The sequence below is a fragment of the Antedon bifida genome, chromosome 3 (assembly GCF_963402885.1).
Source record: "Antedon bifida chromosome 3, ecAntBifi1.1, whole genome shotgun sequence".
Taxonomy (NCBI): domain Eukaryota; kingdom Metazoa; phylum Echinodermata; class Crinoidea; order Comatulida; family Antedonidae; genus Antedon; species Antedon bifida.
In genome coordinates this window covers 18,082,476-18,102,256 of record NC_136228.1, presented here as the reverse complement: position 1 = coordinate 18,102,256, position 19,781 = coordinate 18,082,476, and the positions used below count along the sequence as shown (strand labels likewise).

At 31.0% G+C, this 19,781-nt stretch overlaps 1 protein-coding gene across 1 annotated transcript; it reads left to right on the top strand.

Moving 5' to 3' along the window:
• Positions 1-14,700: 14,700 nt before the first annotated feature.
• On the top strand, positions 14,701-18,779 carry LOC144838191 (60 kDa lysophospholipase-like). The gene is made up of 7 exons (XM_078693551.1): positions 14,701-14,782; positions 15,064-15,187; positions 15,617-15,938; positions 16,383-16,515; positions 17,439-17,596; positions 18,102-18,287; positions 18,618-18,779. The coding sequence occupies exons 1-7, from the start codon at positions 14,701-14,703 to the stop codon at positions 18,777-18,779; spliced, it is 1,167 nt and encodes a 388-aa protein (XP_078549677.1).
• The last annotated feature ends 1,002 nt before the right edge of the window (positions 18,780-19,781 follow it).

Below are 19,781 nucleotides of genomic sequence, written 5' to 3'. Positions count from 1 at the left end.
TGGTCGTATATTAATCCCAATGTATCTGTTTTCTAGAACATTTATCATGGTGCCCGTCCATTTGACCTGCTAGTTAAATAATAAAATGATAATTTTTTGACGAACAAACGACTTATCAGTACAACATAAATAGTTAAGTATCACAAAAGAATGCCAATCATTTACAAAAAATTAACTCTACTGGAGGGTACCGATCATAGATTTATAGTATGGCCGCCGCAAAAAGTTATCTACATCCCGGGGTCATCCCCAAAAGAAACCAGAGCCATGATCTGAGGGAAACATTATTGTTTCAGGAAAAACCACGGATTGCTCATTCTTCTGATATTATAGGCTATTCGTTGGTAGAATATCATGGTTGTCTTCATTGTAAACATTTTCGGAAAAAATGAACGTGATGATCCGCTTGTAGAGCGCTCGTTAAGGAATAACAAACATTAACAACATGACAAATATAATCTAGAGATAATAATAAGTCTAGGCTGCCATCTTTGAGAAAGACAGAGAATGAAATCATGTGTGGTTACCCGATGAATTTTCATGTGTAAATGCTTGCTCCATTAGAGGTAATATGTGATGGTGCTATAGTATAGTATGTGTGGGTAATTTGTGAATGACGCAGTACAGAGCCTAAATAGAGATGATCTATACTATCGTTCATTGCGAGTAGGGGTTTGGGGGGGGGGGGTGGGGTTGTTGGTCCGGTAATGTGTCATGATAATCTAACAAGCCAAAGATGTAGATATATGTAAATAAAATCACGAATAAATTTAGCTGATTGCATTGTTTTGTACTCGTCGTCATAAGTTTATCGACCCACATCACATAATCTATTTCTCATGTGTAGTACAACGTTGCTTTGATTGAATCATTAATAATTATGACAGCAAGTTCATTTTGTATTTTCAGTAAATTGAAAAGGCGACGGCCACGTTAGGCCTAACAATTAAATGGTTTATTCAAATTCAACACTGTAACTAATCCCTCACTATTCAACTATTATATTGTTGTAAAATGGATTGCGTGATATGAAAATGGATTGATTGTAAAACGTAATAAAGATACGTTCTAGTCTGATTATTAGGTATCCAGGCAGTGATGAAGCGAAGAAGTATTTTTGTAGCGTTCCATTTAAAATTATTATATAAGAAATATTTTGGTTGTGAAAATCGTTCAATTCGTTGGCACCAGCATTCCTTTTACATTCAATTAGGCTAACAACAAAACATTCATTATCCAACAATGATAAAATGCCGGCAGAGAGCATGATTAGCTGAAAATGTTTCACGCTCAGTCGGGAACTACTCTTTTATGGCTAGGCCTTATAACTGACCCATAAATACCTAGTTTCCAAACAAATATGACGTAAACAGCTTTTTAGAAATGAAATAAAAAACATTTTAAAACATCTAAATCTTCAACATCATCTGGTACTCTATTTCGTTTTGGGTAGACATTACGTTCGCTAATCGTTTCCATGATTCTCTTTCGGTGGCCTGATGGTTATCTTTAATTAATTAATTAATCGATCTATATATTTACTTTTTTATGTTTGCTATCCAGGTAGTTTTTAGTATGCCAACTGGTCTTTTAACTTTCCGTGAAAATTCTTGTTAATAAAAATTCTCGAGGTATAACAATATATAATAATTCATTGTTTTTTTTTCTCTTTTGTGGCGCAAACACCATTTTTATTCACATTCATATTATCTCATGTCATTACATAAAATCATATTATTTAACACATTTTTGTCAATTCTAAATGTCGTTACAATTCATCAGTAACAGTTGTAAATTTATGAATTCCGTATTACCTCCTTTTTTCACTAATTGTCTTATATTTTTTTATACACTTGACAATGATCATCATTATCATCTATCTCGTTTTAAAATATTATAAAGAATTGTGAGTTTTTCATTTTCATTTGTTTGTTTTCATTTTACAACCCGGATTATACAATGTATTTATATATAAGATCAAACGAAATAAAAATCATAATAGATCAGTACCACCTGTAACTCATATCACAGTAATTCCTTTTCTGATAAATCGTATCAAATTAGAAATTATATTAGCATAAAAGTATTTCTTAAAGCTACCCATTTTTCTATACTTATTTCTTTATTATTATATGTTTCCCATTCAATGTTATATAGCATATTGCTTTTAAATGAATTCCATAAAGATTTACCCACTGGCTTATTTAATGCTGATAACATTTTTATTCTATAAATAGTGAAGGCTGCAAATATGTTAATATAATCTACTGGTATAATCCATTGTTGCTGATTTCAATGGATATGAAATGTTGACGAAGAAGTTGATCATTGAACACCTAAAGACAGAAATAAATAAATAAGTATTAGTTAAAAAACAAAGTATCTCTTTATTATATGTTGAAGATTCATACTGAAGACATTAGTAATAAACTTTTATTTTTATAAAATGAAAGCACATTCATCAAATATAATCAGAATGGATGATAAACTGCTGCGTGTATTGACAAGTTCACTGTATTCATTATCACTGTGCAAATATAATATCTCCATCAGAATTAATGCATCATATCATTAGCATCACTTCCTTTTATCACAATCACTATTATATATACCAACATAGAGATTGTAGTGTTGTACAACGAAATCTGTGGTGTTTAAAAGGTTTACTAATTGGATTCATTAGTCATTGCATTATCTTTATTATCATTGTTGAACATTGAAATACAATGCTTATATATTAAATCTCTAAGATTATCTGATAACAAATTGTGTAGCAGGAACTCAATAGAATAATTATATAAATTTAATAGTTTTCTGTATAAATGCCCTTATATTGAACTTTTTATCATTATAATTATCAACAATCGGTTCCTATTTACTAATTGGATTGATTAATCATTGCATTATCTTTGTTGAACATTGAAATACAATGCTTATATTAAATCTCTAAGATTATCTGATAACAAATTGTGTAACAGGAACTCAAAATAATTGATACACAAATAATTGTTTTATTAGTTAATGTTGATAATGTGACACTAATGTGAATATTTATAATGATAACAAGTTCAATATAAGTGCATTTATACAGAAAACTATCTGATACATTTGAATAATGAGGATTTGTGGAAGTAAACTGGCAGATATGGCGATATAATATAATTTTGTATTTAAACAGAAGATATTTACATCTTTACATCCCCTAAGGGTTTCCTGGCCCAGGACCTGGGGCCCCACCATGGTTGGGGCTGAGGTAAGAAAAATTGGAAAAGATAGAGTGCTAGATGGTTGGAAATTAGTATTATACTTTGAAAATATCAGACTATGTTTGGTAGAAAATATTCCTGATACTGTTCCGCACCAAAGCCAACTGTTGCTGTCCGACAGTCCATCACGTAAGGAAAAAGCAGAAGAGCACTAAATTGCTCTCCTTGTGTTTTCTTGCAGGTGACAGTCCAACAGTCGTACAAAACGTACTACAGTCGTACAAAACAAGAAATAAGGATATGGCCTTGGCTGGGAGTCACTGGCCAACTAGGTCTACTTGACTTGGCTGGGCTAGCCTACTATTTTAGGCCTAGGCTTAGCCTACCTATCTAGTAGAGTAGGGGCTAGCCTAGCCTAGCTAGGCTTAAAAATCGGACAGAAAATGTGGAGTTATTTACCTGTATTTCACTAATAATACAAATCTAACATGCAATAGTCAAAAAAATGTTGATAATAAGTTACAAAGTATCATTTTAAAGTTAATATTGTGCCTTTAAAAAGTGTTATTTGATTGTCAATTGGCTGTGTTTACAAAGGGCTATCACACATGCGATGCTGGCTATACTAGAAGATAGAGTAGCAGCTGGAAGGATGACAGCACATGCTTTTCCACTGTATTTTTGTAACCAAAATGGTTGACATTTTTCGGGGAAAAGAATCATCAAAGATAGAAGTGAAGAATCTCTCTCTACAACACATTATTTAGGCCTACTATTAAATATTGTTTTTATTAACTTTTACATAAAAATTGCTTTGTTTAATAAAAGAAACCATTTGGTCAGTGGTACTTGTTCTGCTTGCTCTAGAGGTGTTTCTGTGACACCGCATTGGATACATTGTGAGGTAATGGAGTAAATTGGAATGAAAGCAGGCAGGGGCGGTCAGTCTAATTACCGAAAACAACCGAAAATAACCTAAAACAACCGAAAACAACCAAAACAACCGAAAACAACCAAAAACAACCGAAAACAAACCGAAAACAAAATAATATAATCTAAATACCGAAAACAAATTGTGATAATATTTGTTTTAATGTCGCCCTCTATTGATGGTTGTTTCTAAAGCTAAGACCATAACAGAGCGAAAACCGCGTGCGAAAAAGCCAAGGAAGACCCTACGAAATGTGCACAAAATGCAACTCAAAATCGTACAATCAATCAATGATAACATCGCATTTACTTACAGAATCTATAAAAATATTTTAATTTTAGTCTTTCGATTTTTGATCCAGAAACGAACGCATAATTAGCCTACTCCTCACAGTCACAATAATTGTGAATCACGTTAATCCATAGTATAGAAAGTAAATTGACTATGGTTTATAATCATGATCAATTTAATTATAGATTTTCAAAGATAATAATACAAAAATGATATTTTTAAGAATATTGATAATATTAGGGACTATAAAGTATACTTAAAACCAGCTCACGATAAAGGATTCACAATAAAATCTATTCAGTAAAATTACCGTAGTCGAGTAAATAACGTTTTTATCCTTAAATAACGTTTTTATCCTTAATCACTTCAGTATTAACTTAAGTGACGAAAACCGGGGACGAAAACGCAAAGTTAGGTCAAATGCTTTGTTTTTGAAAAGACTAAAAACGAAATGTGTTTATAGATTTTGTAAGTAAATATAGTCTACGGTGTATTTCATTGAATTTGTACGATTTTGAGTTGTATTTTGTGCACACTACCATTTCGTAGGGTCTTCCTTGGCTTTTGCGCGCGCGGTTTTCTCTCTGTATGGTCTTAGCTTTAGAAACACCCATCAATAGAGGGCGATATTAACAAAAATATTATACAAATTTGTTTTCGGTATTTAGATTTTTTTATTTTGTTTTCGCCGTTTGTTTTCGGTTTGTTTTCGGTTTGTTTTCGGTTGTTTACGGTTGTTTTCGGTTGTTTTCGGTTGTTTTCGGTAATTAGACTGACCCGGCAGGGGAATGGGGAATCCCCTTTGGCGACGCTAATTGCTGGTTTGAGGAGCGCGATCACACGTCAGGCGCTCCTTAAAAATGATGGACTGATCGCTTTCGGAAATTCTCTTTTATTGCACCCGATTCTGTAGCTGTTAGTACACTCAATTGTGGAAGACTGTCGACAGTCTGCCAGAGACCTGTCTCACTGTATTAAGTACTTTTAATACACGATATCGCTGTCATTAGGTTCCTATCTAGAGACAATTTGTAACGTTATAATATGTATTCAATATAAAATCCACTCGGCAACCAGAATAGTAGCAGGTTTATCGTATTGCCATGCAAGGGGAAGAATGGATAGGCGTTCCTCCGCTTTTTGGCCTTCTAGTCAGTTATTGTTATTGATTATACGAATTACGTAATTAGTTTAGTAGCTCATCTACCTTTTTAGCAGGGCATACTCAATATCGTACCTAGGCTAGGCCTACTTCAAGTCTAGGAATATCAATTTGTATATAATATAATATATATTATACGATTGATGAGTGCAATCTTTTTATTTTGCCAGTTTTATATGTTTTAAATTTTGTAATGTATTTTGTATATTGATAAATAATTGTATGTAGTTAAGTTCTTCTGGGGCGCATATCACGTTATGGTGACTCTGTTGCTTTTTGGGTCCCAGGACATTTTTGAAGTCGAATGAATATATATGCTTTGTTTTTTCCACTTATATCTACCATAGAGGAAATACTTTACCTACAAATACGGCTTACAGCATACATAGAAGTTTCTATTTTTGTATTTAATATTAAGTTCAATGCTGTTCAATGATCCACTTCTTCGTCATTATTTCATATCCATTGAAATCAGCAACAACGGATTATTATTATTGATACCTCAAAAAATTCTAGGAATAACAATTTGTATATACATGCTTTGTTTCTTCCACTTATATCTACCCTAGAGGAAATACTTTACCTACAAATGCGGCTTACAGCATACACAAGAAGTTTCTATTTTTGTATTTGATATTAAGTTCAATGCTGTTCAATGATCCACCTCTTCATCAACATTTCATATCCATTGAAATCAGCAACAACGGATTATTATATATTATCGATACCTCAAAAAAAATCTAGGAATATCTTTTACATTAACATGCTTTGTCAATAAAATTATTCTGATTGTTTGTAAAAAGAGTGCGACCTTTACTGTAATATTTTGGTTTTCTGTGTTTCACAGCTAGAGTTTCGAGTATCGAGCGCACTATAGTACATACTAATCCATTGTTGCTGATTTCAATGGATATGCCTATGGTATTTTAATGTAAACTTACAGCATTAAATTTGTTTTTATTGCATATCAGTTATAGTTTATGTAGTAAAAACGTCCTGAAAAGTCATTGGTATGCTGTAAGCCGTGGGTGTTTTGATAGGCATACGGAGAAAAAACAATGCATGAATAAAAATTCTACATTTTTAAAGGGCATCTTCCAAAAAAGGGGGTTCGTTCGAACACTTCGAGCCTCCTAGCTACGTAATTACGAAAGAATACTGTACTACGTATTATCGGAACGAGCCAATCGTAATGGTAAATGGCCTAATGAAGAAGGCAAAACCTACACAGTATTATAATGTTAAGTTTGCAGAAGGCCAAACAGTGAAGAAGTGGATGTATATAGACGAAGGCAGCCAGGGCGCTCCATAAAGAACGGTACTATCCGGTACGAGCTTGTGCTATAATTCTTAAACCATTCATACAGTGATTTGAAACTACCATTCTAATTAGTGGAGTTTAGAGTGTGATTATTGGTTTGAATTAGATTTAGGGTTACAGATAAAATTATCATACTGAATCATCACACACCAAGTCTCATAAATCTCTACTGTATTTCTCCAAGCTACTCCAACTACATGGTATTTTCTTGAGGCTAAACTACAGTACACGGTATACTGGTACTACCATCATTCCTGGCCCGTCAACCTGGACCACATTACAGTATGGTCCAACACATAAGTACAGTCATACTACTGATTCAAAATAGTGAATTACACCCTGTGGTCAAGACTTAATTTGCTCTTATGCTTATTTCCTCCAAATACGGAGTACGTAGGGCTTCCAATTTGCTTTTATACCTGTTAATTAAAAAATCGTTTATGCCTATTGTTGCATAAAGTATCAAATGTTTTTTGTATATGTTTTTAAGTAAAATTCTATCATAACCCTAATTTTTATTGAAGCGCTTTGAATACGTTGATGAAATTTGGAGGTATGAAACCTTGTTAGGAGTAGAATCAGCTTCAAGCATTAAATGTTAAAAATATGTTTATATTACTCATTAATTAATAATAATTATTAATAAATTAATAGAAAACTAGAGAGGGCGCTTTTCGGCAAGAAAATGAATGTTTTTTTATGTGTGTTATTTTTCCGCTCGAGTTTATTCAATGTACTGTAATATACACTGTTACATACTATTTTATTGGGAAGTAATTATTTCTGTGTGAATCTTCTTGAAGTTGTTTGAAAGCCTATCCGCTTACTTCTTTTCTTCAGAAAACATCTAATTTAGGTCCTAAAGTGACAAAAATACACCTCACATCACCAACCTCCAACACACTAGACTCTGCCCACACACACTTCATCTCCTGAACTAACATAGTACAGTATAAGTCAAATTAATTGTTTTAAATTTTTTTTATTGAAATCAATCTGCCTCAAAAAATATTATATTAGTAACAATAACAGAAAGGTAGATAGGTATTTTAATAATTTTTTAATTAAAAAATGTAAAAAAAAAAATGAATAAATGTTTATACATACATTATAAAAGTAATAAAATAACTACTATTTTAGTAATGCATACACAAGTACAGAATATCAGAAATCAATGAATTATGTGTCTCAATATGGCATTATTAGGCTAATTTGCTTTGAGAAAAACATTAATGCCATTGGCCTATACAAAAATCCAATGCAATTACACAAAATAGTTACATAAACAATTAATACTAATATTGGTAGGCATAAAATAATAGTGTATATAAACTTTCCTTAAATATAAACAGTATAGGGCCTTAGCAATTTATTTAATACATAATATATGAACTATATTACCACAAAATAAACATAAATGAATTTATAAGGACATGATGATTATCAAAAATAGTCAATATAATTTAATATTATGTTCATATTATTATAATTATTATATCATAGAGATTTTCAAAAACATAGTTTGGTAACATTTAGTTTCTGTTAGATATCAGACCTTTAATACTTGGAAATAACCTATATTAACTATAAAACATTCTTCTTTTCAATGCAGTATGCATATGTAGATACAGTACACCTATATTGTAAGAACACAATTTCAATAATTTCTTTGTTAGTTATCAACCTAGGGGTTAAGTTATTAGGAAAACATTGGTTTATTTCTTATATAAATTATATGTACAGAAATTCGTTCTTCAGATCATTCCTGAAGTTAGACATAAATCACCCAAATTAGTATTAAGTAATGTTTATTAGATGAAGTACAGTACAAATACATGTTTCAGGAGGATACTTTATGTTAAAAGGTGATAATTAGTTTAAATTTTACCCCGATGAAATTGATTCAATTACCAGGTTAAGTATGATGGAAACACTACTATATGGCAGAATAAATGTACTCATGTAGAACACAGTCAGTTATACCAAGGTTAGAGGTGTGCCACAATTTGAGATAAGTTGAAACATGACTTTTTCAATAGTAAACTCATTACCAGCATTATAAATACAATTTTAAAAAGATGAGAATGCAAGTAAATATTAGATTCATAGTCCTCATTATGCACAATGATTTTCTACTATCACATATTAAAATATAAAACAATCATGTAGCCTTTAATGAATTTACATGGAGGTCTATTCAAATAAATTTAAATAAAAGGGTCGTAATATATCTTTGTCACTCTCCCAGTTCGTGGAAAATGAAGTTAGGATTCCATCATTTCAACAACAAAATGTAATGTATTTTGTATATTGATAAATAATTGTATGTAGTTAAGTTCTTCTGGGGCCCATATCACGTTATGGTGACTCTGTTTTTTTGGGTCCCAGGACATTTTTGAAGTCGAATGAATACTTGAAATGAAATGAAATATATATGCTTTGTTTCTTCCACTTATATCTACCATAGAGGAAATACTTTACCTACAAATACGGCTTACAGCATACATAGAAGTTTCTATTTTTGTATTTAATATTAAGTTCAATGCTGTTCAATGATCCACTTCTTCGTCATTATTTCATATCCATTGAAATTAGCAACAACGGATTATTATTATTGATACCTCGAAAAATTCTAGGAATAACAATTTGTATATACATGCTTTGTTTCTTCCACTTATATCTACCATAGAGGAAATACTTTACCTACAAATACGGCTTACAGCATACATAGAAGTTTCTATTTTTGTATTTAATATTAAGTTCAATGCTGTTCAATGATCCACTTCTTCGTCATTATTTCATATCCATTGAAATTAGCAACAATGGATTATTATTATTGATACCTCGAAAAATTCTAGGAATAACAATTTGTATATACATGCTTTGTTTCTTCCACTTATATCTACCATAGAGGAAATACTTTACCTACAAATACGGCTTACAGCATACACAAGAAGTTTCTATTTTTATATTTAATATTAAGTTCAATGCTGTTCAATGATCCACCTCTTCATCAACATTTCATATCCATTGAAATCAGCAACAACGGATTATTATATATTATCGATACCTCAAAAAAAATCAAGGAATATACATTAACATGCTTTGTCAATAAAATTATTCTGATTGTTTGTAAAAAGAGTGCGACCTTTATTGTAATATTTTGGTTTTCTGTGTTTCACAGCTAGAGTTTCGAGTATCGAGCGCACTATAGTACATACTAATCCATTGTTGCTGATTTCAATGGATATGCCTATGACATTTTAATGTAAACTTACAGCATTAAATTTGTTTTTATTGCATATCAGTTATAGTTTATGTAGTAAAAACGTCCTGAAAAGTCATTGGTATGCTGTAAGCCGTGGTTGTTTTGATAGGCATACGGTGAAAAAACAATGCATGAATAAAAATTCTACATTTTTAAAGGGCATCTTCCAAAAAAGGGGGTTCGTTCGAACACTTCGAGCCTCCTAGCTACGTAATTACGAAAGAATACTGTACTACGTATTATCGGAACGAGCCAATCGTAATGGTAAATGGCCTAATGAAGAAGGCAAAACCTACACAGTATTATAATGTTAAGTTTGCAGAAGGCCAAACAGTGAAGAAGTGGATGTATATAGACGAAGGCAGCCAGGGCGCTCCATAAAGAACGGTACTATCCGGTACGAGCTTGTGCTATAATTCTTAAACCATTCATACAGTGATTTGAAACTACCATTCTAATTAGTGGAGTTTAGAGTGTGATTATTGGTTTGAATTAGATTTAGGGTTACAGATAAAATTATCATACTGAATCATCACACACCAAGTCTCATAAATCTCTACTGTATTTCTCCAAGCTACTCCAACTACATGGTATTTTCTTGAGGCTAAACTACAGTACACGGTATACTGGTACTACCATCATTCCTGGCCCGTCAACCTGGACCACATTACAGTATGGTCCAACACATAAGTACAGTCATACTACTGATTCAAAATAGTGAATTACACCCTGTGGTCAAGACTTAATTTGCTCTTATGCTTATTTCCTCCAAATACGGAGTACGTAGGGCTTCCAATTTGCTTTTATACCTGTTAATTAAAAAATCGTTTATGCCTATTGTTGCATAAAGTATCAAATGTTTTTTGTATATGTTTTTAAGTAAAATTCTATCATAACCCTAATTTTTATTGAAGCGCTTTGAATACGTTGATGAAATTTGGAGGTATGAAACCTTGTTAGGAGTAGAATCAGCTTCAAGCATTAAATGTTAAAAATATGTTTATATTACTCATTAATTAATAATAATTATTAATAAATTAATAGAAAACTAGAGAGGGCGCTTTTCGGCAAGAAAATGAATGTTTTTTTATGTGTGTTATTTTTCCGCTCGAGTTTATTCAATGTACTGTAATATACACTGTTACATACTATTTTATTGGGAAGTAATTATTTCTGTGTGAATCTTCTTGAAGTTGTTTGAAAGCCTATCCGCTTACTTCTTTTCTTCAGAAAACATCTAATTTAGGTCCTAAAGTGACAAAAATACACCTCACATCACCAACCTCCAACACACTAGACTCTGCCCACACACACTTCATCTCCTGAACTAACATAGTACAGTATAAGTCAAATTAATTGTTTTAAATTTTTTTTATTGAAATCAATCTGCCTCAAAAAATATTATATTAGTAACAATAACAGAAAGGTAGATAGGTATTTTAATAATTTTTTAATTAAAAAATGTAAAAAAAAAAATGAATAAATGTTTATACATACATTATAAAAGTAATAAAATAACTACTATTTTAGTAATGCATACACAAGTACAGAATATCAGAAATCAATGAATTATGTGTCTCAATATGGCATTATTAGGCTAATTTGCTTTGAGAAAAACATTAATGCCATTGGCCTATACAAAAATCCAATGCAATTACACAAAATAGTTACATAAACAATTAATACTAATATTGGTAGGCATAAAATAATAGTGTATATAAACTTTCCTTAAATATAAACAGTATAGGGCCTTAGCAATTTATTTAATACATAATATATGAACTATATTACCACAAAATAAACATAAATGAATTTATAAGGACATGATGATTATCAAAAATAGTCAATATAATTTAATATTATGTTCATATTATTATAATTATTATATCATAGAGATTTTCAAAAACATAGTTTGGTAACATTTAGTTTCTGTTAGATATCAGACCTTTAATACTTGGAAATAACCTATATTAACTATAAAACATTCTTCTTTTCAATGCAGTATGCATATGTAGATACAGTACACCTATATTGTAAGAACACAATTTCAATAATTTCTTTGTTAGTTATCAACCTAGGGGTTAAGTTATTAGGAAAACATTGGTTTATTTCTTATATAAATTATATGTACAGAAATTCGTTCTTCAGATCATTCCTGAAGTTAGACATAAATCACCCAAATTAGTATTAAGTAATGTTTATTAGATGAAGTACAGTACAAATACATGTTTCAGGAGGATACTTTATGTTAAAAGGTGATAATTAGTTTAAATTTTACCCCGATGAAATTGATTCAATTACCAGGTTAAGTATGATGGAAACACTACTATATGGCAGAATAAATGTACTCATGTAGAACACAGTCAGTTATACCAAGGTTAGAGGTGTGCCACAATTTGAGATAAGTTGAAACATGACTTTTTCAATAGTAAACTCATTACCAGCATTATAAATACAATTTTAAAAAGATGAGAATGCAAGTAAATATTAGATTCATAGTCCTCATTATGCACAATGATTTTCTACTATCACATATTAAAATATAAAACAATCATGTAGCCTTTAATGAATTTACATGGAGGTCTATTCAAATAAATTTAAATAAAAGGGTCGTAATATATCTTTGTCACTCTCCCAGTTCGTGGAAAATGAAGTTAGGATTCCATCATTTCAACAACAAAATGTAATGTATTTTGTATATTGATAAATAATTGTATGTAGTTAAGTTCTTCTGGGGCCCATATCACGTTATGGTGACTCTGTTTTTTTGGGTCCCAGGACATTTTTGAAGTCGAATGAATACTTGAAATGAAATGAAATATATATGCTTTGTTTCTTCCACTTATATCTACCATAGAGGAAATACTTTACCTACAAATACGGCTTACAGCATACATAGAAGTTTCTATTTTTGTATTTAATATTAAGTTCAATGCTGTTCAATGATCCACTTCTTCGTCATTATTTCATATCCATTGAAATTAGCAACAACGGATTATTATTATTGATACCTCGAAAAATTCTAGGAATAACAATTTGTATATACATGCTTTGTTTCTTCCACTTATATCTACCATAGAGGAAATACTTTACCTACAAATACGGCTTACAGCATACATAGAAGTTTCTATTTTTGTATTTAATATTAAGTTCAATGCTGTTCAATGATCCACTTCTTCGTCATTATTTCATATCCATTGAAATTAGCAACAATGGATTATTATTATTGATACCTCGAAAAATTCTAGGAATAACAATTTGTATATACATGCTTTGTTTCTTCCACTTATATCTACCATAGAGGAAATACTTTACCTACAAATACGGCTTACAGCATACACAAGAAGTTTCTATTTTTATATTTAATATTAAGTTCAATGCTGTTCAATGATCCACCTCTTCATCAACATTTCATATCCATTGAAATCAGCAACAACGGATTATTATATATTATCGATACCTCAAAAAAAATCAAGGAATATACATTAACATGCTTTGTCAATAAAATTATTCTGATTGTTTGTAAAAAGAGTGCGACCTTTATTGTAATATTTTGGTTTTCTGTGTTTCACAGCTAGAGTTTCGAGTATCGAGCGCACTATAGTACATACTAATCCATTGTTGCTGATTTCAATGGATATGCCTATGACATTTTAATGTAAACTTACAGCATTAAATTTGTTTTTATTGCATATCAGTTATAGTTTATGTAGTAAAAACGTCCTGAAAAGTCATTGGTATGCTGTAAGCCGTGGTTGTTTTGATAGGCATACGGTGAAAAAACAATGCATGAATAAAAATTCTACATTTTTAAAGGGCATCTTCCAAAAAAGGGGGTTCGTTCGAACACTTCGAGCCTCCTAGCTACGTAATTACGAAAGAATACTGTACTACGTATTATCGGAACGAGCCAATCGTAATGGTAAATGGCCTAATGAAGAAGGCAAAACCTACACAGTATTATAATGTTAAGTTTGCAGAAGGCCAAACAGTGAAGAAGTGGATGTATATAGACGAAGGCAGCCAGGGCGCTCCATAGTAGGCCTATAAAGGACGGTACTATCCGGTACGAGCTTGTGCTATAATTCTTAAACCATTCCTATACAGTGATTTGAAACTACCATTCTAATTAGTGGAGTTTAGAGTGTGATTATTGGTTTGAATTAGATTTAGGGTTACAGATAAAATATAGGCCTTTTGGGATAGGGTTAGATTTAAGGTTATTTAGTTGTACATCCAATAACAGTTGATACACCACTTGATCTAAAATGGAATAATCCTGCTCCAAAGCTTGCTTGCTGGCGACACTCGATTGGCTGAGAGTTTGTTTTGCGTCACCAGGAGAGCCACTCACGTGAAAGGTAAAGTAAATCTTATTTTCTTAGAAATCTTGACGTCACTCAAGATAAACTGCTTATATAGTAAGTACAACCCAAAGTATCTTCAGATGGTAAGAACGCGAACGTAATCAAATTTGGTTAAATTAAAAGGATAGGCCTAACTGAAATTTAAAAACAGAGAATGAGTAGTGCAGATCATCAACGCCACGTACTGGTTCTGGATACTGGTGGTACCATAGGAATGACCAAGGACGATGAGGGAGGTAAGAGAGATCCAGGCCTGCCATTAAAGTTTTTAATATGGCTAATTATATTTACATTTTTATCTATTAGTATTGACTTAGGCAAATGTATACACGCATATTTTTTTATTTTAAAATGTTCTTATAATAACTTCTATTTTTGATACGGTTTTCTTTTGTCTTTTCACACATATTTTTCTTAACTTATTTTGTTTTTCCAATGTCGTCTTTCCTCAGTGTTACGGTGTTGTGATATTAGTCAATATTCATTAATTGTTACATTTTTCACATTTTCCCTTTAGCATTAATACCAAAATTTGGCGTCTTCAGTAAAGAAGTGGCAGAAAATCCACGTTTAAATGATAATGTGTATGCCAAAAAATGTGAACAAAATTATAAAGGGTTTGATAAAACCTACGCTCTCCCGTAAGTTATTTCTTCCTTGATTTTTGTGGTTTTAATTATGCTTGGTATGTGGAGAGAAATAGGCTACGCAATACATTATATTTAGGAATAGTTTTCATGAAATACTTTGCTTCGTTTAATGTTTGTTTGTATTGTTCTGTATTTTACATAACCTTAATTTTGTTTGACATATAGTTTATTTTTGTAAAAAAGGTACCAAAATTTAATTTTAAAAAATCCTTTGGTGAACATTACTTAAATTAGATAACATATTGGCATTTTTTATTTTACAATATGTGCATTTACATGTATTAAATACTATCGAATATCTATGTAAATAAGGCATTCAATGATGAAAACCTACATATAAGCCTATAGTATTATGTTATTTGTAATTCTATTTTAAAATTGTATCAATATGTTTTAATTTAATTTGAAATTACTTTTCAGATTGGGTAGTGACTACAAACGAGTATTATACTATATAAAGGAATATAAACCGCCAATAGATTCTAGCCAAATTAAGTTAGAAAACTGGAAAACAATGGCTGAGGATGTAAAGCATTATTATGGGGATTTTGATGGCTTTGTTATCATACATGGTACCGACACAATGGCGTACACATCTGCAACGCTTTCATTCATGTTAGAGAACCTCGGTAAACCTGTCATCTTGACCGGTGCGCAAATACCGTTACAAGAAATCGGCAGTGATGGGTGGGACAATTTGCTTGGAGCGCTGTCTTTTGCTGGCCTTTATGTCATTCCTGAGGTACGTTTGAGTAAATTCTAATTGTGAATACTGTAGTCAATACTTAGGTCTGCTATTGATTTTAAAACCCGTATATATAACCCGTCCTTCAAAACATTGGCCAGTATCCTCGTCCCTCCCTTCATTAAAATATGGACCGGGTACATGATCTACTTGTATTTAATTTGTTATGATTACATACCTGCAATAAAAAATACTATATAGGCCTAATACAGTTTTAAAAAGTAAAACAAAAAAATCAATCAAGTGGTAGACACAAAATCTTTAACTTGTTTAGTCTAATCATGCGATTGAGGTTTATTGTTTGATTCCATCTTGAAATTCAATTATCCTAATCCAAGTTTATTTTAGCAATTTCAGAAACAATTACATTTTTAGAATCATGCATTAGGCCTATAAGATATAACCAATACCTCTTATTTAGGCCCTTATTTTGTTTCTCAGGTGACATTATTTTTTGACAAGAAGTTGTTTAGAGGGAATCGAGTGACAAAGATAGACTGCAACAAATTTAAAGCATTTGATTCGCCAAACTTTGAACCTCTCGCCACAATGGAACCCAGTCTTTCCGGTGCCGGTATGTAAATATTGATTGTTAATTTCTAGTTACATCCAATAATAAATAGATAGCATGATCAAATAAGGCCGCGGCGCTTTAATTGATTAAGGTAATTCAAACGCAGTGCTTATTTATTTGCCAAAAAGTAATAATGTTCAAATTATGATTAATTTGGTGTTCATAAAAATTAACTTCCAGATAGAAATTCCGAAGAGCGAGAAAGATTTTTTTTAATTTGGAATTGACAGTGTTTAGGCTATTATGTAACACGAATTTTTATGTCAATTTGAACTACAGTAATGTTCTACTACAGGATTAGGCTCTATAATATCGAACAGTTTATACAAGATTTGAATAAGTACAATATTTATTTTATCAATTATTTTCTATGCACATTTATTTAAAACATCGTGATGCTTACTAGTAGTGGCGGTCAATTAGAGGTTTTTGTGCAAAAACAAATTGATGTTTTAACTAAGCCTCATTGAAAGTGAAACCCAAGAAGTGTATTTGATTTACTATTGATTTTAGGTAGGCCTAGATCTTTTTAATGATATGTCCCTAACTAAAAATAACGTCCTAAAAATATTGCTTCAAATTGTCTAAAAACAATAATACTTCTTAAGGTCGTAGCCAGAGTTGAAAAACAGACATGGCCCATGAAGATGTTTTGAATATTAGAATTTGAACAGTAGAATTTGAATCAATCTATTAGTCAGTGTTAAAGTGTGTCTGTCATACAATGTTTCCTCTGTAGTACGTATAAGCTGGTATACCAAACACACATTTTTGTGTTTAAAATGGGGGTTCTGGATACCTATAAATTGTCAGCACGTTTATGTATAAAAAACAATTGACTGGATTGAATTGTGTTAACATGCTATACTGTATTACAGTATTGCCATGTATCGTTACAATATTTTAAATTAATTACATTATAGTCTGTCGACGTTTAAACGGGCGTAATTATCTTTTCATAGCATTTTCAGTAAACTGGTGTAATATGCTAAAAAAAACGAAAGATGAATTCAAAGTTGACACAGACCTAAGTCCTAAAGTTGGCCTACTGAAGCTATATCCAGGTATCACTATAGAAAATGTAAGTACCATGCTAGTCTATTTTTGATTGATTAATTAAATGTTATGGTAAGTTTTTTTTCTCTCTTTTTTTAATATTAATTTTCCCCATTAATCCTATTCACAAATTGAATTGGCCTGGCTTCAAATCCTGTCTATGCAAGATTAATTAATATATTTTATTAGACATAAATACAATTTAATACCCATAATAAATAAGTAGACATGTATATTTAGTGACACAGAACATATAAACCAAGTATTTCAAATCCTTATTTTATTATATTATTGTTTAAATAAAATTGAATAGCACATTTAAAATAAATATTGGCAATGCATTGTTATTGTTACTAGTAAAAGTAAGTTTTTAAAAGAAAAATGAATTATTATCTTACCATTTTTTAAAATTTATATTATATTGAATTTATATTATTGTCTAGTTAACTAATGTTGTCTAATTTCATCCAAATTATCTTAAAGATAAATAACATTAAATAATACATAAAATGTCTTATTTCATAATACAGGTCACATCATTCCTGAATGAAGACCACGGCCTTAAGGGCGTGGTCCTACAAACCTACGGAGTTGGTGGCAGCCCTACTACATTTTTAGATGTATTAAGTAAAGCAGTGAAGGAAAATGGAGTGTTAATCTTGAATTGTACACAGTGCATAAAAGGAACTGTTTTACCTACATATAAAGTTGGTAAAGTGAGTTATCAGATTAAGGTGTTATTTTATCAATTTTGAGATGATCCTTCAACAACAAATACAAATATAATGATGATAATTGATTACCTTTTTATCCTGGTCATATACATGCCCACATATTTTTTAGCTGCAACAATCCGTGCATTTGGTATTCCTACCTTCCAGGTTCCTATTTATTCTCCTTGGTGGATAGACAATGGAAACAATGAATAAAAAGCTCATGCCCATGATATAAGCAGGTGCAACCCACATTTGATAATGTTATTTATACTGTCAAAAATTAAAAAAAGAACTTTTAAAATTTAAACTTTTTTTTACATATATATTTAGGATTTAGAGAAGGCGGGCCTGATTCCTGGAGCCGATATCAATGGCGAGGCGGCTCTGGCTAAGCTTAGATATGTTCTTTGCAAGTCCAAGTTGAATAATGAACAGATGACTAAAATGATGAAACGCAACTTACGTGGTGAGATCACATTGCTCACAGCATAGTGGCGCTGAACTATTGCTGCCACAGGTTCCTAGGAACAAACCCAAATTGTTTCTCTTTTGTGGTGTTTCACTCACATTACTTATTTTTTAATTTTATTTTAATTGGTTTTCTATTTTTATAACATACATTAAAAAAAATCATTAGTTTCGCTTTTAGCATTTATAATACTTGCATAAATACGCATTCTTGTTTGAAATGTTACTAAAACTAAATTTACTAGCGGACAAGAGATGAATAATGCCTTATTTTTCTGTTCTTGTATTATAATTATTTTATTTTTGAAATTTTAAATAATAATAATAAGATAAACACGGTCAAGTTTGTATCGGCCGTGTGTTCTTCTACAAGTGATTTACCATGATACAAAATAACAAATTACATAAGAATAAGGTTGAAATTGTTAAGTATACAAACATACTTATATAGACTATCGAATTACTAACCAAATACCGTATTATAACAGATTATTATTTTCTTTTAGTAGATAAGATCCATACTTCCTGTTACTTTACATTATTTAGAAATACTACATTTGTTGAGTTATGAAAATAGTTTATCATCTTCGTAACTCTACAAATTAAAAAATATGACTTAGTCATTATTATTACGTTACAAAGATGATCAAATAATTGTATTGTTGTTGCTGGTGATGGAAAGTAATATTATTATATAGATTAACACAAGCAATTATTTAATGTCTATCAATATTATTATCTGTTGTTATCATTTTGATTACGTAATCATCCTTATTAACTTGTATTATGCTTAAAATAAACGTTATTATTATCACAGCGAACTTTTTGTTTACTATGTTTAATATCGTACTTGCAACAAACACATAATGTACCGCGCTTACCTTTTATGAATATCATGACGATTTGTTCTAGACAATACATGCAACACGCGACCAAAACCATGCTATCCTATAGCGGTATGTTTCGAGGTTTCCAACTGTATAACACCTTTAAAATCCAGGACATTAACATCACAGATTAAATATT